Source organism: Oncorhynchus keta, chromosome 5, assembly GCF_023373465.1.
Source record: "Oncorhynchus keta strain PuntledgeMale-10-30-2019 chromosome 5, Oket_V2, whole genome shotgun sequence".
Taxonomy (NCBI): Eukaryota; Metazoa; Chordata; class Actinopteri; order Salmoniformes; family Salmonidae; genus Oncorhynchus; species Oncorhynchus keta.
Window position 1 is genome coordinate 10,974,990 of NC_068425.1, and position 20,504 is coordinate 10,995,493.

General features: G+C 43.9%; 2 protein-coding genes across 4 annotated transcripts in view; both read right to left on the reverse strand.

Annotated features, from left to right (window-relative positions):
- The window catches only part of LOC118370455 (ATP-citrate synthase-like), a 32,321-nt gene extending 22,091 nt beyond the window's left edge, over positions 1 to 10,230 (reverse strand). The window contains exons 1-3 of one of the 2 annotated variants that reach the window (XM_052518696.1): positions 9,955 to 10,230; positions 3,607 to 3,786; positions 1,740 to 1,862 (exon numbers count right to left, since the gene is read on the reverse strand). In XM_052518696.1, the coding sequence (XP_052374656.1) occupies positions 1,740 to 1,862; positions 3,607 to 3,765 (282 nt within the window). In that variant the 5' untranslated portion in view covers positions 3,766 to 3,786; positions 9,955 to 10,230. The remainder of the gene's footprint in view (positions 1 to 1,739; positions 1,863 to 3,606; positions 3,787 to 9,954) is intronic. The other variant, XM_052518697.1, reaches the window with a different exon arrangement.
- Positions 10,231 to 14,422: 4,192 nt separating this feature from the next.
- LOC118370456 (translation initiation factor IF-2-like) lies at positions 14,423 to 20,504 on the reverse strand. Of its 2 annotated transcripts, none has more exons than XM_035755456.2 (4): positions 20,316 to 20,504; positions 17,115 to 18,950; positions 16,880 to 17,007; positions 14,423 to 15,956 (listed from the first exon to the last, which is right to left on the reverse strand). In XM_035755456.2, exons 2-4 carry the CDS (start codon positions 18,928 to 18,930, stop codon positions 15,492 to 15,494), a joined length of 2,409 nt encoding a protein of 802 aa, XP_035611349.1. In that variant the 5' UTR covers positions 18,931 to 18,950; positions 20,316 to 20,504; the 3' UTR covers positions 14,423 to 15,491. The 2 variants fall into 2 exon arrangements, with proteins under 2 accessions (XP_035611349.1, XP_035611350.1); XM_035755457.2 differs by having other exon boundaries at positions 17,115 to 18,963; positions 20,316 to 20,503.

The window sequence follows — 20,504 nt, forward strand, 5'->3', positions numbered from 1 at the left end:
TTAAAAAGTCCCCAGGCATAAAACAACCAGGGACTGCCCGGGAGAGCAGTCAGCCGACAGAGGGAAAAAAAGGGAGAATAAGAGAAGGTTGACATTTCCGAGAGACGGAATAAAAAGGACGGCCTCTTTTCTCTCGTCGTCGTCCATCTGATTAAAGACGGGCTGAGGCCAATTTAGACTGATATAATCTCCATACTGTTCTCTCGCTGCTCCCTAGAGAATGAGGGAGGAGACAGAGGGAGGAGGCGGCGGAAGAGAGGGACAAAAAGGTTGGAGGAATATATTGATTAAGAAGCTCAACAACAACTAAAAGTAGGAAGGTGAAACATGATTGAAGTTTTACACAAACTTTAAAAGTTGTGATCAAAGAAAGGGGTCAAATTCAACTGATATGATGCATAATAACCACGGACATTTTCACACCCATTTGCCTGGAAACACAAACTATCCTGGTCACACCCCATCACTGGAGGGAAGCTATGGAGTCAAAGACTGGGGGAAATAGCCAGGGATGGAGTCATCTCAACCTCTCGGAATAGTGATTTGGTAAGCTGGGGAGAAAGAGTGATGGGTTGTGAGAAGAGAGCGAGAACAAAAAGTCGAGCTGACAGACTAAATTGTTCACAGTGACTGAAATCTACCCCACCTCTTCTCTCTAGTCCAGACACAACCAGTCTCTCTCAGACACACACATTACAGGATGTCATTCACATAAATAACTAACACAATAACTAACACATACTGTAGTGTAAAACCCAGTACCACCCTTCCCAGACACATGCACACACAATAATATACGCACTATACAAAACACACGTACACATGGATTCTGTGTTTTAGATGTGATAGTAGAGTAGGGGGAACACACCTAAATGTGTTGTGAAATCTGTTGTGAATGTATTGTAATGTTTTTTTAAATGGTAAACTGCCTTCATTTCGTTAACCGCCTTCATTTCGTTGGACCCCAGGAAGAGTAGCTCCTGCTAAGGGGGAACCATAGTAAATACAAATACACTAACTATCCCATATACAGCTATCCATAAACACATCTAAGCAATGAAAACACACAACATATTGTGAAACATGTTCTATAACAAGTCAGCCAGATTCTAAATTAACAACAGCTGTCCAAGCCAGTCAGAATAAAATAATCCGTCCAGATAGACACCATTTTAAAACCTGTGAATTCATTCATCTCTTATTTATTGTCTCCAGCAGCGACTGATGTTCTCTTCTAAAATGTCTGGCCAGTGATCTATCCAACACACACACACTCCCTCTCTTAGCCCATGGTTTATGAAGCACACATACATCTATGTGGCACACAGAGTGATGGACCTACTGTAGCGTGCTCGGTTTACACCGAAACCTGTTTACTCACAGGCAGGACTCTCCGTTTCGGCTGACTGGCCTGATTGACAAGCACCAGACCGAGAGCTGATTAGCAATCTGTACAGCTCTGGAGGCAGAGTTAAACATACATCAAAACAAAACACACTTAACTTGGATGGGTAGTACTAGTGGGCATGGGAAAGAGGGGATGAAGAGAGAAATAAGAGAAAAGAGAGGGCTGAGTAGAACCAAATGCTCTGCAGGAGACAGTGTAAACAGTGAGCAGAGTGAGAGTTCACTACAGTGCAGACTGAAGAGCCTAGCAGGAATGGGTCAGAACCTAGCTGTAGGTACTGTATTTAGGAGGATCCACTTCAGGATGACTTGGTGTGTGTGTAATGACTTACCATAGTCTCTCTCATGAGGTGGGTCTTCAGCCACTCTTGGACACCTTTCAGATCCAGGTTGACACCTACCAGTCCCAGCTTCCCCCGCCGCTTGATCAGCTGGTCTGGCTTCACTACCAGCCGCTAGGGACCAGACAACACAGTCAAACTGTTAGCATCACAACACCAGGATAATGGACATAAAGTGACTGTGATTTAGTGATCATACTTAGACTAGACTACCCATGACAGGATAACATAGTTAGCCTCACATTAACACTTGCTAATTTGTTGTTTATGATAACAGGCTATATGCCGACGATGACGTTTAGGTGTGGCACAAACGGGCGAGTACACTTCAGGTACCATTACACACTTCAGCATTTGAAGCCCATCTTGAAGAGAACCACATCTGTAGATCAGGAGGTAGGTGTCCGGGTCCTCCCTCAAATCAAAGTTTGTTGGTAGGGTACACAGATTTGCAATGTCGCAGGTGCGGCGAAAATGCTTGTGTTTCTAGCTCCAGCAGTGCAGTAATACACACATAATGCAAAAAAAGTAAAAAAGAAATATCAGAAGGAGTCTGGAATATTATATATAATATGGGACTCCCAATCATGGCCCGTTGTGACACAGCCTGGAATCGAATCAGGGTCTGTAGTGACGCCTCTAGCATTGAGATGCAGTGCCTTAGACTGCTGGGCCAAACGGGAGCCCACTATATAGACAGTATATGAATCGAAAAGGTGTGTACAGCAGTAGTTATATAAGCTGAGCCTTGACGAGAATACAATGTATACATATGAAATGGGTAAAACAATATGTAAACATTATTAAACTGACAAGAGTTCAATCAATCTATGTATATAGGGCAGCAGCCACTAAGGTGCAGGGTAGAGTACCGGGTGGTAGCCAGCTAGTAACAGTGACTAAGGTAGTGGTGACTGTTCAACAGTCTGTTGGCCTGGAAATAGAAGCTGTTCATCAGTCTCTCGGTCCCTCCTTCCATTCCTCTGTCCCCCCCCCCCCCTGGCTGCTACCTCTCTCGGATCAATCAGAGATGGAGAGAGAAGGGACTTGTGAGATTCGAGCCATTATCATCTGGAGTGCTGCCAGTAAAACCAGGCAGAGGGCCAAGGGCAAAAGTTAATGTCATTCCCTAATCAATCATGTCACGTGTATCTAGGCCTAATCCTGCCCTCCTCCATCCTTCTCCTCCCTTCCATACCTCACTGCATCCAACTTGATAAAGCACTAAAACAGCCTTCCAGGTGAGTGAGACAGAGAGAGTGAGATTTTCCCCTCGGAGATGAGTCATACTGTAATTATATTAGGAGTCTGGGAGAAAGAGGGGTCTATCTCTGAGGTAATTATGACTGCTCTTAAAAGAGTGTCTCTTCCCATTGTGGATGTCCCTTTTATTCCTTGTGATTCATTCCGATGACGACGTTCATTCTCCTCTACATTGACTTTGCTTTGTTTACATTTTACAGACAGAAGAGTGGCTGGAGTGAACATGGGCCTGCTAAGGGATTGTGTCTGCAAACATTTTTTTTAGCATTTCACGCAGGCTGCAGTCAGGGAAGGTAGCAATTGTGATAATTATGGAGTCAAATTTATGACGTCGATGTGGCCAAACTGAATCTACTGCCCGCAATGTAATCCTTGTTTTGAGCAAACATTGAACCTTGCGTGGATCAGTCATCATTATGAAGAAATAGTTGATGTCTGAAAAGACAGTCGTGCCATTGACCATTGGTGTTTGAATGACATAAGAGCTGCTGTTAAGATATAGGTATTAGGTTGATATTTGGTCCCCCCCCCCAAAAAAAAAAAAAAAAAAAAAAAAAAAAAAAAAAGGGCCTTCGATGGGTCAGTTATTCCTTACCTCAGTGAGCAGCCAGGGGTGGTCCTGTGCCAGCCGGTCAAAGTCTGTCTCAGTCGTCACGTTGGCATAGCGGAACCGGTTCTGGACAGCTGCAGATGTACAGATATACTTATAGAGGAACTCCTTCCCCGTCTGCTCCGAGATGGCTTTGGCTGACATGGTAGATCAGAGAACAGTGGTCTGAGAGGAGAGAGAGAGAGATTAGGTAAACCCGTTTATAACCACAAGTGCATACCAGTACAGGGTGACTAGCTTAAGTATAAGATATTCTAGTTATGTTCCCAAATATGACACATCAGAGAGGATAGGCCTACCTTTAACAACAGCCAGCCTCTTACATGATAATGGTATATACTGAGCTATTCATTTACACAAACTGCAGATCAGAGGTCTCTATCTACGTTGTAGGATCTGCCCAGTCATCTCCCTTGTCCAGGCAGCCAGTAATGCTGAGGCTAAGTTGATTAGCCCAGGTCTAGGATCTTCACTCTAATGGAATAATGGACCCTCATCTGGCTGCCTCCCCAAAAAATAAAAACAGGTGAACCCTGAGACAGACGCACAGCTTTACATCACCAGACAGCACATAGAGGGGGCCTGGAGTTTGTGTAGAGGACAATACCCAGACACACACACACACACACGACTAAACAACCTTCAGAGAGGCTGATGCATTGCTGTCTCAAACAAACAGAAATAATCACCCACACAGACACACCTTGAACCTACTGCTATTAAATAAAAGGGTGTAGTCACTGTTTGTAGAGCTAGGGATAAACAGTTGGTAAAGGACATCACACCAGAAGGAGAGGACTCTACATTATGAGACGTGCCAGTGTCAGACGTGCAGTCTCATACACAAACAAGATGAGCCTGACGGCCCGATTGTCAGACTACTATGATGTCATGGTCACGTGTATAAACCCTGTAATGGGTGAAGGGTCGTCCTGGTATGACGTAGTGACCTGGAAGTCCATACTAGGGATATTCCCAAGGGACTAAATCAAAAGGCAGCTGGCTGTCAGCACACATGTATAAAAAAATTATAAATGAGATATTTGGAGAGGGTCAGGACAAAGGATTTGATCATTTTTGCAATAATTAAATGTTAATTTAACAACGCTAAAGTTTGAGGGGGACATTTGCACATTGAATTAAACAAAAACACCAAAACCCAACAGGATGTGTAAATCAAATTTTGTTTTCCTTTCATGGCAAAGACAAGGGTCGTGACCCTTAATGGCATCCTCCTGCTAGCTTAAATGAGGCCATATGCTAAATGGGACAAACTCAGTTTCGAATGACTAGTCTACTGGGACCACGTCAGTCCGTCAACCTAGAAAGGCCTTAATCACTCCCCATGTTGCCTCTGCAACAGAACATTCAATATGTTTGAATTTGAAAAGTAAATGTTCATTAATCAGGAAGAAATCATTCTGGATATGATACAGAAGAATTTGGTACTTGGATGTCCAGACTCACAGTACCAAACGTGACCAACCTCCAGCCTCCACCACACCACCTGCCCCCTCTTTATCCCCCAACCCCCCTCCCTTTCCTTCCGACAGCAGAATGTTGCAATTCTTTTGTTATTGATCTGGCCTTGGTTTCCTGCTACACTCACTTAGACAGAGCGTTATCATTTCTTTCACCAGAGACCAGATGGATATCAATGATGTGTCCCGTTACTGTGCTGACACAAACCCACTCAGTCAGTAGTCTCTGTAATATCACTACTAAGGCATTGACAGTAAAACAACAAGTTGGTCTTAAGTATTCTTGCAGTGATGGAGCATCCAGTCAACTTGCTCTTGGTGTCCTTCATCAGATAAAGAGCCCTGTGGCCTCCCGAGTGGTGCAGTGGTCTAATGCACTGCATCACAGTGCTGCGGCGTCACTACAGCCTGAGGTTTGATCCCAGGCGGGTGTTAAGAAGCGCAGCTTGGCAGGTCTTGTTTTCGGGAGGATGCATGACTCAACCTTCGCCTCTCCAGAGCCCGTTCGGGAGTTGCAGCAATGAAACAAGATCGTAATTGGATAACATTCGGATGTCATGGAAAAGGGAGTCAAATTTCTTTTTTTTTTTTTTAGATAAAGAGCCCTGGTATCTACCAGATAAGGCATTGCTCTGGGCTGCTGCCCTGCTAGCCCTTGATTAGATAAATGAATGGAGGTGGTGTTGGAGCATCTTCAGCATTGATCCCTCTTCTCTTTTTCCTGAGTCACTATAGCTCTGGTCCGAGGCCAATAGAACACAGGAGGGGAGGAGACAGACTCACTAAAGTATATCTGTCTATTTCCCCTCTGCTAGCAGCTTGTCAGCGCTATGAAATATCCAACACGGATAACATTGGTCAAGAGCGGTTGAAGCGCAACGCTTGTAGACTGCTATATGAGGCACACAAAACGCACATGAATGAAGGCACACACACCAGAAAATATGCATATCACACACACTTATCAAAACCACAGACACCTACAGCAGAAACACAGGCTTCTTCTCATCAGAAAATCTGATCGCGCTTTTCACAGAAACAGAATTTGTCTTTCACAGTACTGAAGTCAGAATGCAATTAACCTTAACCTGGCCTGGTCCCCTACACCTCCGGATTATCTTCCCTTATACAACAACAATACCAAAACATCTGCACCTGGCTCTGACAGGTAGAAATTACAAAAATACCTCAGTGCTTCAAAGATTTAAAGAAGCATCTGTCTGCCTGCTAGAGAAGATATCTGTCTGGACAATGTACTTGGGAAAAGCAAGGAAGTGGTTTCAAAAAAGCAAGAGCTGTGTTTTGAGAGTGGACTAAAAATGCATGATTTGTGTCAATTAAGATTTTCAAATAATCGTATTCCAATGTTTATTAAAATGCATGATCACTTGAACATTCTGATTTAAAAAGAAAACCTAAGGCAAAGGTAACTGAACTAAATGACGATTGCCCCGTATCACTCACTTCTGTCATCATGATGTGCTTAAAGAGACTAGTCAAGGATCATATCACCTCCACCTTACCCGTCACCCTAGACCCACTTCAATTTGCTTACCGCCCCAATAGGTCCATAGACGATGCAATCACCATCACACTGCCCTCTCCCATCCGGACAAGAGGAATACCTATGTAAGAATGCTGTTCATTCTACAGCTCAGCATTCAACACCATAGCACCCTCCAAGCTCATCATTAATCTTGAGGCCCTGGGTCTGAACCCTGCCCTGTGCAATTGGGTCCTGGACTTCCTGACGGGCCACCCCCAGGTGGTGAAGGTAGGAAACAACACCTCCACTTCACTGATTCTCAACACTGGGGCCCCACATGGGTGCGTGCTCAGCCCCCTCCTGTACTCCCTGTTCACACATGACTGCGTAGCCAGGCACGCCTCCAACTCAATCATCAAGTTTGCCGACGACACAACAGTAGTAGGCTTGATTTCCAACAATGGCAAGACAGCCTATAGGGAGGGGGTGAGGGCACTCAGAGTGTGGTGTCAGGAGAACAACCTCTCACTCAACAAAATAAAAGGAGATGACTGTAGACTTCAGGAAACAGAGAGAGCACCCCCTTATCCACAGACATGACAAATCAAAGTTTGTTTGTCACGTGTGCCGAATACAACAGGTGTAGGTAGACCTTACAGTGAAATGCTTACTTACAGGCTCTAACCAATAGTGCAAAAAAGGTATTAGGTGAACAATAGGTAAGTAAAGAAATAAAACAACAGTAAAAAGACAGTGAAAAACAGTAGCGGGTCTATATACAGTAGCGGGGCTACATACAGACACCGGTTAGTCAGGCTGATTGAGGTAGTATGTACATGTAGATATGGTTAAAGTGACTATGCATATATGATGAACAGAGAGCAGCAGTAGCGTAGAGGGGTTGGCAGGTGGTGTGTTGCGGGACACAATGCAGATAACCTGGTTAGCCAATGTGCGGGAACACTGGTTGGTCGGGCCAATTGAGGTAGTATGTACATAAATGTATAGTTAAAGTGACTGTGCATATATGATAAACAGAGAGTAGCAGCAGCGTAAAAGAGGGCCACACAATGCAAATAGTCCAGGTAGCCATTTGATTACCTGTTCAGGAGTCTTATGGCTTGGGGGTAAAAACTGTTGAGACGCCTTTATGTCCTAGACTTGGCACTCCAGTACCACTTGCCGTGCGGTAGTAGAGAGAACAGTCTATGACTGGGGTCTGACCATTTTTAGGGCCTTCCTCTGACACCGCCTGGTGTAGAGGTCCTGGATGGCAGGCAGCTTAGTCCCAGTGATGTACTGGACTGTACGCACTACCCTCTGTAGTGCCTTGTAGTTGGAGGCCGAGCAATTGCAGTACCAGGCAGTGATGCAACCAGTCAGGCTCTCAATGGTGTAGCTGTAGAACCTTTTGAGGATCTCAGGACCCATGCCAAATCTTTAGTTTCCTGAGGGGGAAGAGGCTTTGATGTGCCCTCTTCACAACTGTCTTGATGTGTTTAGACCAGTCTAGTTTGTTGGTAGGATGTGGACACCAAGGAACTTGAAGCTCTCAACCTGCTCCACTACAGCCCCGTTGATGAGAATGGGGGCGTACTCAGTCCACCTTTTCCTGTAATCCACAATCCTCTCCTTAGTCTTGGTTACATTGAGTGATATGTTGTTATTCTGGCAACACCCGGCCAGGTCTCTGACCTCCTCCCTATAGGCTGTCTCGTCGTTGTCGGTGACCAGGCCTACCACTGTAATGTTGTCTGCAAACTTAATGATGGTGTTGGAGTAGTGCCTGGCCATGCAGTCATGGGTGAACAGGGAGTACAGGAAGGGACTGAGCACGCACCAATGGGTGTTGAGGATCAGCGTGGCAGATGTGTTGCTACCCACCCTCACCACCTGGGGGCGGCCCGTCAGGAAGTCCAGGATCCAGTTGCAGAGGGAGGTGTTGAGTCCCAGGATCCTTAGCTTAGTGATGAGCTTTGGAGGGTACTATGGTGTTGAATGCTGAGCTGTAGTCAATGAATAGCATTCTCCTATAAGTGTTCCTTTTGTCCAGGTGGTAAAGGGCAGTGTGGAGTGCAATAGAGATTGCATCATCTGTGGATCTGTTTGGGCGGCGTGGTGAAGAAGGCGCAACAGCGCCTCTTCAGCCTCAGGAGGCTGAAGAAATATGGCTTGTCACCTAAAACCCTCAAACTTTTACAGATGGGCAATTGAGAGAATCCTGTCAGGCTGCATCACCGCCTGGTAAGACAACTGCACCGCCCATAACCGCAGAGCTCTCTAGAGGGTGGTACGTTCTGCACAACGCATCACCGGGGGCAAACTACCTGCTCTCTAGGACACCTACAGCACCCAATTGTCACAGGAAGGCCAAAAAGATCATCAAGGACAACAACCACACAAGCCACTTCCTGTTCAACCCGCTACCATCCAGAAGGTGAGGTCAGTACAGGTGCATCAAAGCTGGGACTGAGAGACAGAAGCTATATCTCAAGACCATCAGACTGTTAAACAGCCATCACGAACACAGTGAGGCTGCTGCCTCCATACACACTTGAAATCATTGTCCACTTTAATAAAATGGATCACTAGTCACTTTAATAATGGGACTTTAATCATGTTTACATATCTTGCATTACTCATCTCATATGTATATACTGTATTTTATACCATCTTGCCTATGCCGCTCGGTCATTGCTCATCCATATATGTATATATATTCTTATTCCATTCCTTTACTTAGATGTGTGTATTAGGTAGTTGTTGTGGAAGTGATTAATTACTTGTTAGATATTGCTGCACTGTCGTAACTAGAAGCACAAGCATTTCACTACACTCGCAAGAACATCTGCTGACCATGTGTATGTGACCAATAAAATTTGATTTGATTTAGTCAAATACATGCCATAGACATAAAGACATTAAATAGACATAAATAAATGATTCATTCATTATGGTTTACATTTTACCAGAATGAAATAGGTGAAAATGATTAAAAATGGCAATAAATAACTACATTAAGGGTAATACGGCAATTTCTAAACAAATAAACATGCTTTTATGGCATTAGACCAGCCACAGCCCATGAAGAGACACATTTTAAAATAAACTATAGTAAGCTATGCCGTGGCCACAATAATTGTTTCATAATGTCTTCATTCTTTATGAATTCAAGACTGGTACTGTTGATTGACCAGTTCAACTCGTCCTGTCTCTTTCTTTCCCTTACTCAACACACACACTTTGTGTTAGCTTTTTTTTTTTACTGCGCATGTTACACTACTTTATGTAACTTCCAAGTCAGCTTTCAATTACTCTTTGCAATCTGTAAACATCGAAATAAATCTAGATATAGATTTGTCTCACCTTTATATCTTGAGAGTTGTGGAAAAGATCTCCCAGGTTAAGTGTTGAGAAGATTTGGATCGTTTCGGATGTGAAAAGATTTCAGCCGGCAATTCTAGGAAAGGGACAGTTTGGCTAAAGATACTGCTAACTGCTCCTTCTTGTATCTGTGGTTTAGCTGTCGGGGTGGACCACTGACTACACTTCTGGGTTCTCCTCAGTTTTCTCCCCTCTTCCTATCTGATGATAGACTTGGCTGATATATTCCTGCTCTCCGATTGGGTCACACCACCCCATGGCTGTTGCTTCATAACGCTCACACCCATCTCTCGTTGAAAGAACCGACTTCGCTATTCAACTGTAGGACACCGATTGGCTGGCATTGTCTGTTTAGTATTGTAGCCAATCAGAATGGAATCACATGATCATGTATAAAAGATAGTAAAATTGTCTCCCTTTTTCAATTATACTAATAGTTAATAATCTGAGTACATTCTGGCACCAGTGAACTGAAGTCCATCTACATTAAGGCTATTTATATTTTCCCGTTGCTCTTGGCCTTGACCATATGTAGATAAATACATAAACATGTAGCCAATGATTCACCAAAGGCATTTTCATTCAGTGGCCTTGAAGTAAATTGTACAAACTGCAGTATTGTGCTTTTTTACCCCTGGTATTTTTATTCTTGTTTGTGTGAATCCCAAACTCTTTGTTTCTTTGTTTGATTAAACAGGATACCGTTTTTTTTGTTCTAGTAATATTTGAAAGGGGGGTGCCTTATGCGCCTCAGGGGTTTTTGGGGCTCCATGCAATCCGAGATTCTTGAGACGTCCAAAAATGCACACCATGGTTTGTGATGCTCTGTCTTTGGTCATTGAGAAGGCTTTGAAGCCGCCGGTCGGCCATTTTGGCACTCACCAGTAGGAGCAGTACTCCATAGGAATACATTGAATTCTATTTCAATTAAATGTTTCAAGGAAGAAAATAGCATGTATTTAAGTACTTTTTTAGTTGTAGTGGGGACAGTAACATTAGCAATCAAAAAATATGTATACTTTAAGGAAGTGTTTTTATATATGTTTTTATTTTTATGTTTAGCTCACATAATATTATTTAAAAGTATGCATTAAAGTGTCTTTAATGGAATAACTGTGGCAAAACGAGTGTAGACATTAATACATGCATTTTATAGCTTCCAAAATATATTTGACAAAGGTGGGGGAGTGCCAAGATGGAGGCAAGGAGGCTTCAACACAACGCCCCTATTAATCATCTAGTGTATACATAATCTCGATTTTAGTTGAATTTGAAAATGGTTAAGGGTTAAGGTTAGGTAAGGGTTATGGTTAGGGTAGGGGGTTAATGTTAGGGTTTAGGGTAGGAAAGTCTGAAAAATTCCAGATCGTAATAATTGTTTCCCTAATAATAATATAATATATGCCATTTAGCAGACGCTTTTATCCAAAGCGACTTACAGTCATGTGTGCATACATTCTACGTATGGGTGGTCCCGGGGATCGAACCCACTACCCTGGCGTTACAAGCGCCATGCTCTACCAACTGAGCTACAGAAGGACCTATCCTGCACATGCAGTTATCGCTTGCCTTGCCTTTCATCACATTGTTTTGTATTGCCTTGTGCACAAATCAACAAATTCCAAATAAAATAACGCTAACAAAAATTATGTCAACACCAGCTGTCTAACCAATGCAATATTTTTTCTAGTATAGATAGCTCATTACGGTATGACGAACAGGACCAGGGTAATACATTAAAATGTGTAATAAAATCAGACCATTTCAAGATGGAAAAATTTCATTTGGTAGGAGCAAGACTCTTTTGCATCATATTAGTCAGATGAGCCAAGTGCCCTGTACAGTCAGTGTGTGTAATCCTCAGTCTAGTGCAGCTGGCAATACAGACCTTGGTAAGAGTTGCAATTCTTTCTCTCATACACACCGGTGTGTAAATGATTAATATCAATAGTTGTGGTGAAATATGGTGCAATGGGAGGTGATGGCACACCACTAGACAGTCTGACAATTGGGTCATTCAACTCAGAGCCTCTCCAAAATAAAATGTAATGAAGGTAGGATTGTGGGTGTGCGAGAGCCTGTGGCCTAGGATACACTTCCACAAAAGTGGATGAAACAATGTCACTTCAGTTTTGGGAGATTCAAACATTGACTGGCCTGATGAGAAATATCCTTTAGATAATGTTCTCTTCATACATTGCACTTATAATAATATCCAGAGGCTGAGTGCCATCTGCTGGTCAACTTCTCCATCTACAAACAAAATGCCTGAGTCTCACTGTACCTTGTCAAGAGTCTATAGCTTCCTAACTGTTGAAATGGGTACGCAGCAGTGGCGACCCAGTCATTCAGGGCAGCCCCACATTTTTAGCACCAAAATATATAGATTTTTTTGTGTGTGTGTGTGTGTGTGGGGGGGGGGGGGCTGTTTTGCATGCTATTTTGGCATTAATTCATGTCACATATGTTTGCAAACAATGTAAAAAAATATATATATCATTGAGTTAAAAAAGCTGCATACAAACATGGTCTCTTTTTTGTTTTCTTGAGTAAGGCAGCTCCAAAATGCAGGCGTTTCAGCCTAGTTCAGTGCTTTCTGTGGTGGTGGGCCAAGCCAGCAGAAAATACGCCATGATTGGCTCAGTGTTCTGTCACTCATGGGGACACTACGTCACCACCAAGTCTAAGGGTAGAGCTCTAAAATTCTAGCCCCTTGGGTGCTGCCATAGAGTTACATTAGAAGTGCCCATCCAAGAAGGCTCAAGCTCATTGGCCACAGATACAATTATGTCACATCATGTTATATCTACAGTACCTTTGATTGGACTGATGATTTCAACATCATACTTTCAAAATCTTAGCTAGCCGTCATCATCGTGAATCAAGTCAAAAATCTACTGGCAAATCTTTTTTAATCCTTGTCATACAAAGAGAAATAACGAAGAGAAATTATAGATACAACGTATTGGTGCTTATCGGCCATTGGACATAAACATTACACAACAAGTTGGAAATCGCAAATTCAACAATGAGTAGTTTGGAAGGAATCAGTGGCTAACTGCTAGCATTGCAAAGCAATCATTAGCCTGCTATTCAGTGGAGTGGCTGTGTGGTCCCAAGTCTAAGATTATGGGTCTCTTTTCCTAGTTTAAAATGATAAACATTCCATATTGGCCATGCTGTCAATGAAGCATGATTTGTGCCGCACTCAAAACTGCAAAATCTGACTTTAGTGAGTTCAATACAACTGGGAACTCTGGGAAAACGAGCTACGACTGGGAAAATACGGTTTAAAATTTCATCCAACTTGGAATTGTAAATCGGGAACTCGGCCCTCTTTCTAGAGCTACGACCTGAAGATCACTGACGTCATCATGATACAACCCCCCCACCCCCCCACCCTGAGTTCCCAGTTGTCTTGAATGCACCATAAATCTAGAGAATGCCAGACTTTGATGACAAAAAAAATTCAAGTGAGCACAGTACAAGGTGAGTCCAAAAATGTCTTGTATTCTTCTGCATAAATTAAATATGCCAGGGAGATATGTATACTGTAGCTAAGAAAGTAATGTGTGGTGCACATGTAGTCCATAACTGGTTGAGAAATGTAATTAAATTTTGTAAGAGCTTTCATTGTCTGCTTATATGCCCCCTTTATCCTACAGTTCTGACTTGGTGTACAGGGAGGGCACAGTAAGAACAGCCCATGTTCTGAATTCTGTCGCTGTACATTTCAAAAGTGCTGAGCAAAGTTTTTACGTCCATCCTAGCTTGCTGTCTTAATTGAAATTACGGACTGCCTCTAATCTGCTTGTCATCCTTATGCCATTGTTTGTACATCTCAATTTTCAGTAGAAACCACATTTCTTTAAGCAAGTCAGCCATGGGCCATTTTTTTTGTTAAATTTAAAGGCAGTAAATGAGGCCGAATTTACTGTGTCACTGCCAGACAAGGCTCCGCTGATAGCCAGTTGTAGCAGTGGTATAGGCGCAATTAATGTATTGTATACATTCTGCTTGCGGCTATGCAATCCTGACCTGTTCACCGGACGTGCTACCTGTCCCAGACCTATTATTTGACCATGCTGGTCATTTATGAACATCTTGGCCAGGTTGTTATTATCTCCACCAGGCACAGTCAGAAGAGGACTGGCCACCCCTCACAGCCTGGTTCCTCTCGGTTTCTTCCTAGGTTTTGGCCTTTCCTAGCAAACATGATTCAACACCTGCATTGCTTGCTGTTTGGGGTTTTAGGCTGAGTTTCTGTACAGCACTGAGATATCAGCTGATGTACAAAGGGCTATATAAATACATTTGATTTATAGTGTTGTGGCTTTGCTGGCATCCCACTTATGTCTCACTGAGATTTATATGCTTAATTCACCACTGGTGTAGAGACGAAGAAACAGTCTTGAACAGTGTGTAACAGTATAAATTGCATTAGACAATATTTGCCGCAAAACAAATTCCTTTATTAAGTGTACAAAACATGTGCAAAAATAGTGACTCATAGGAAGAAACACACAAGCATGGCTTTGCCCTAAGAGACCTACACAGTCATGAAAAAACAGTGAATACATACAACTTGACATGCGAAGACTATGGTTGACAGAAAGAGGGATGATCCCAGGCTGCAGTCACCTATACTACAGAATATTGCAAATTGTGGCCTTGGTTTCACAGCATTTGATAAGTACCAAGTAAGTGCCAGCTAATCAAACAAACTGCACATTCATCAGCATTCTCCCTTTGATTTCTGTTGCATCGTGCAAAAAGAGTTAATTAGGAATGGCCTTGATGAATGACATTCACAGTTCAGCAAATCAAGCAGAGAGACACCCTTTTGGCCCATGAGCTACTTATGAAATTACCCAGCTCTTTCCTTCGTACTAAACACACACATACAAATGCAAACACAATGACAGGGCCGACTGACTAAATCACAGGAAATTACCAGTGTCACGAGAAATTTCTGAAAGAGATGTGCAACTTTTTGCAAAGAAGCTAATCATGACTAGAACTACATCAGCTAAACTGAAAAACCTGGCATGCAATGAAAATACTATTTGAGCCACTCACACCAAACATGAAAACACATCTAAATGCTTAACACTGACATGTGCGGAAGGGGTTGTATATAGTGTTAGACGTGAATTAAGTAGGGAAAAATAGTGGTCACAAACGGGGAGAAGCGGTACTAGGTACAGCAGTACTACATCTGAGCCATGAAATCAGGCCTTGTCTACAGAAATCCTATCCAATTGCAACTATGGCACTAAAACGCATGACAAGACACTGAACAAGATGCTAAGCTTGACCTAAACTGTGGTTTAAAGGCCTCTTGGGTTGTGCAGCAAAGCAACAGAGAAAGGCACACAGCTTGTGGATTTGGGGTGGATATCCAAGACGCCTCCCAAACCCCAAAAGTAGCACAAACACAAACCTCCCCACAGACAAATCAGAACACTAGTACGCCACTCATCCCGAGCCATCCATTACCACCACCTTCCCCCTCTCCTTTACAGTATGGTGCACTTTTGCTTTTTCTTCTTGTCCCCGTCTTTCTTGGTCGAGTCGGCCTTCTTGGGCCCATAGAGGCTGGAGAAGCAGGCCTGGGCAGAGACGGGCTCCCTCAGACTGAGCAGCCACCTCCCCTTGCCGTAGTAGGCCAGGGAGCCGAGCTCCATCTCCTCCACCAGCTCTCCCTCCTGACCCTCTTGCTGCAGCGCTAGGATCTCCAGCAGGTCAAAGCCAGTCTGCTGTGGCTCAACCCCCTCCGCACAGCCCAGGGTGATGTGGGCACGGCTGCCTGCGGGCAGGGTGGCGGCAGCCGGGACTAGAGGGACTGCCTCCTTCTCAGCGTCGGCAGGCCACAGGGTTAACTGATCCTCAGAGAGAGAAACCCGGGCACCAACAGTGCGAGGTGTGACGAAGAGGGCACTAAGGGATAGCTCGAATGCAGAGCCATACAACTCTTTAACAATCTAGAGTGGGAAAAGAAAAAGAGGTTATTTCAAAATGGTCACCTGAAAAGTGAAAATGCATATAAACAATGCACAGGTCAGATTTTAAATTCATAAAACATAAAAAAGCCAATTTGAGCTGTGTAGTAAATGGGTTAATAGGATGAGGTTGCATTTTACAAATATTTTCCATTCCCAATATACACTAAACAAGAATATAAAAGCAACATGTCAAGTTTGCCTCATGTTTCATGAGTTGAAATAAGAAAATATCCAGACAAACAAAAGGCTTATTTTGCGCACACATCTGTTTATATTATATCCCTGTTTGTGAGCATGTCTCCTTTACCAAGATAATCCATGGATTTCAAGAAGCTGATTAAACAGCATGATCATTACACAGGTGCACCTTGTGCTGGAGACAAAAGGCCACTAATTTGCAGTTGTGTTACAACAATGCCAAAGAAGTTGAGGGAGCATGCAATTGGCATGTTGACTGCAGGAATGTCCACCAGAGCGGTTGCCAGAGAATTGTATGTTAATTTCTCTAGCATAAGCTGCCTCCAACAATTTTAGAGAATTTGGCAGTACGTCCAACCGGCCTCACAACCGCTGACCACATGTAACTATGGCAGCCCAGGACCTCCACATCCAGGTTTTTCACCTGTGAGATTGTATGAGACCAGCCACCTGGACTGCTGATGAAACAGATTAGTGTTTGTCTGTAACAAACCCATTTTATGGAGGAAAACATTCTGATCGGCTGGGCCCGGCTCCCAAGTGGGTGGCCCACCGCTGCACCCCTGCCCAGTCATATGAAATCCATAGATTAGGGCTTAAATTAATATATTTAAATTGAGTGATTTCTTTATATGAGCTATAACTCGGTAAAAATCGTTGAAATTGTTGCATTTTATTTTTGTTCAATATTCTTACAGACTTACTGGTTTGTCTGCATATTCCTTGGCTCCCTCAGCCTTGCCATAGTCACAGAATTTGGTAGTGCAATGAAGAGCTCCATTGGCTTGGAAATACTGCTCCAGGTCCACCTCTTTCTCAGCCTCAACAGTGACTGAAAAAAAAAACAAGCTCAGTTGTCAGTCAAGCTCAAGAGACTAAAATCTGATTTAGATATACAATTATATTGTTTGTATCACAAGACACTTGTGCTGTACTCACAGTCAGGCAAGTGCTTCTTGAAGGCCTCAAGTGTGTCCAGCGTCTTCAGGAAATCCATGGACGTGCACCTGACCTTGTCCTGGATGCCAGGGAGAAGGAACCAGCCAAAGAAAAGGGGTAGGGACGTCTCCTCAAGAGGAACTTTCATGGCCTGGATCTGGGATTCCTCTAGCCCCCGCAGAGTTCTCTTGGCCAACTGTGGCAAGTCTCTGCTCCACTCAGTGCGGGGCTCCAGAAACATGGCCACCAACCGGTGCTGCTCTGCTACCTCCCCCAGACGGGCCAGCCGATCATGGGTATGGTTGGTGTCATCCACCACAATCACTTGAGCAGATGTTCCTACACTGCAGCAGGCTACCACAGCATCGTCAAAAGCCTTGTACCCATCTGCCGATGCTTCTGGACTCTCCGGTTTCACACCATGGTCATCAGCACAGCAGACAGTGCAGAGACCCTGGTAGCTATCTGCAATGGCACGTGCCAAGAGGCTCTTGCCGCTGCCGGGGAGGCCTCTGAGGATGATTAGAGTGCGAGAGGTGCGAAGGGTGGCTTTGGTCTGCTCATGCTCCAGGAAAGCGAAAGACAAAGTGCCAGGAGCAGGGACCTGCTCGACAACTTCTGCCTTCTGCTGCGCCGCTGCATCACCTTCTGCCGGTTTCTCCGACTCGACTTCTTTCACAATTTCAGCTTCTACCAGTTTCTTTTCCATCACAGTCTCAGCTGCTACTGGCTTCTCTGCTTCCACCATCTTCACAGTCTCAGCTGCTACTGGCTTCTCTGCTTCCACCATCTTCACAGTCTCAGCTGCTACCGGTTTCTCTGCTTCCACCATCTTCACAGTCTCAGCTGCTACCAGTTTCTCTGCTTCCACCATCTTCACAGTCTCAGCTGCTACCGGTTTCTCTGCTTCCACCATCTTCACAGTCTCAGCTGCTACCGGTTTCTCTGCTGCCACCATCTTCACAGTCTCAGCTGCTACCGGTTTCTCTGCTGCCACCATCTTCACAGTCTCAGCTGCTACCGGTTTCTCTGCTTCCACCATCTTCACAGTCTCAGCCGCTACCGGTTTCTCTGCTTCCACTTTCTTCACAGTCTCAGCCGCTACTGATTTCTTTGGCTCTGGTTCCGGTACAATGTCAGCTTCGGTCGGTCTGTCTGCCTCCACTTCCTTTACAGTTTCAGGCTCTGCTGGCATCACCTCCAACACAATACCAGATTCTACCTGCTTCTCAGATTCCTCAGGCCCTTTCTCTTCTGGTTCGAGCAGTTTGACGTCCTCAGATTTTGGCTGTGTGACAGGCTCGGGCGCTGCCTGCTCAGACAGTTTAACAGCCTCTGGGACGGGTTCTGCTATTTTCTCTGGCGCAGTTTCAATGTTATTCTCTGCTAGAGGCTCTGGTGTTCTCTCTGGCATTGGCTGCTTTTTAGGCTCTGCGGTCTGGATGTTTTTGCGTTCTACGTACATTGCTGTAGCTGGCTCAGAAACCTCTGTTGAGCTCTCTAGTTCTGGTTGTTTTTTTGGGTACTTCTCTGCTTTAGTCAAAACTTCCGTAGAAGTCTCTGGAACCTTCTCAGGAGATACAACCATTTTCATTGGGGATTTTTCTGCTTTAGGCGCCGTCTCTTGCATTTCTTCTGACGGTCCTGATTCTGTAACCACATCTTGCAAATGCTCCATTTCTTGCCTATTCACTGGTGATTCTGCAGGCTCTATTGGAGAGTCGAGTTGTGACTGGGGACAGCCTCCTGCTCCCGTCTCCTGTTTATCTCGAGTCTCTGATGCAGTGTCCAACACCTGGTTCTGCTCAGCATCCATATCTGGGTTCCTCAATGGACCTAATGATAAACACTGGTTTAGGCAAAAGATTTTCAACATGAAAATACATGCAATGAAACTCAAACAAATTCAATACTTAGGGAAAACAGTAACTTTATCAAAATAAAACTGTACAGTATACAAACAATGCAATGGCGCTGGAATTCATTTAAACTTCAAGCTGTTAAAAAAAAGGACGAAATTTGACAACTCTTCCCTTGTGAAAATATTTGGGATACCACACTTATCTTAGTGAGGGAGTCAACTGATATACTTTGGTATTTCTATTAAGCGTTATAGGGAGCAGCAGATTCCTTATTTAATTACTGCACTGCAGCGGTTTCGCCCCTCGAGTCCTGCCGACTCAGAGCTCATCGTGGGCAAGGCCTCTGCCAGGTTTGACAAAGGCATTGGGTGGTTGGCTTGGCTCTATCGACCTGATTAATAAATGGTTTAAGCACAGCTGGCATATTTGGAGTGGTGTGTGAGACGGGGATGTGTGTAAGTATGCCTTCATAGCTCAATTCTCAAAAGACCCACATAACCGGCTGCATTATACGTGTAACGTTAGGTGGGGAAGAAACAAACGTCAATTAGAATGCATGAACATTAATCCATGAAACCGATCAAATATGCATCACCAATTCAGTACGGAATTAGATTGATTAATGAAAAAGATTCAGATATAGTCTACGCAAAATTGGCGAATAAAAAGTAGAGGCGTGCTCAGCCTCTGACGACTAGGCCGGGGTGAGAAATGAACACCTGCGACTGATTAAACCAACCTTTTGTGCGGACAAGGGCTCTTTAAAACGCACTTGAATAAAAATCGCAAGTAACGCCAAGAAAAGTACGCAGAAAATATCATTGAGTAACAGACGTTCAATAGCACTATGGACTATTGGTTGATGAAATTAGACAAAAAAAATCATGGTCATCCCGTTACAGGCTAGAAAAGTTGCCCAAGAAACAAAGCGACATTCGAATCAGCTCAAATGCCAATATTTATAGGAAGTGAATATTTAGTTTTAAAAAAGTCAGATGAGAATAATGTTTAAAGTGCAACGGTGTAAACGCGGCTACGATCATCTAACAATGAAATGGTGAAACGGGGAGTGGCTGCAATGCAATTACCACCCTACAGATAAAACAAATTCAGCGTGGCAATGTCATGTCCAGATTTAGATCCCACATTTGAACAATAACGGTAGCCTATTTCAAAGCTAAATAAATGGTATGTCTGAAATGCGACTATTTCCGAAAATGTTGATCACGTCAGTCAAGTTCCAAGATCGTACTATATGACAGCAGTTTCTAATCGGGCGATTTAGGATAACTACCATATTGCTATGAATGGGACGAGATTGCCGACGGAGGTTTCTTACCGTGCCTGTTGTGTCAGGAGTATGCCGCTGACTCTGCAATTTAAGCGTTTTCAAAGCTGGCAAGCAGTGGAGAGTAGGCGCTCCGCGCAGAAATCTGCCCACAACACGCAGGAAACAAAACGGAAACGACTGTCTCTTGAGCACGCGCAAGGCTTCGTGCTCTTGAGGGTGGGGTGCTTCCTATCGTTT

Bases quoted from the DNA above. Each gene is read 5' to 3' on its own strand.
- LOC118370456 (XM_035755456.2), bottom strand. From the start codon at position 18,930: ATGGATGCTGAGCAGAACCAGGTGTTGGACACTGCATCAGAGACTCGA. The intron at 17,008-17,114 runs GTGAGTACAGCA...TTTTTTTTTCAG, and splicing joins CAAGAAGCACTTGCCTGACT to TCACTGTTGAGGCTGAGAAA. The intron at 15,957-16,879 runs GTAAGTCTGTAA...TTCCCACTCTAG, and splicing joins AGGAATATGCAGACAAACCA to ATTGTTAAAGAGTTGTATGG.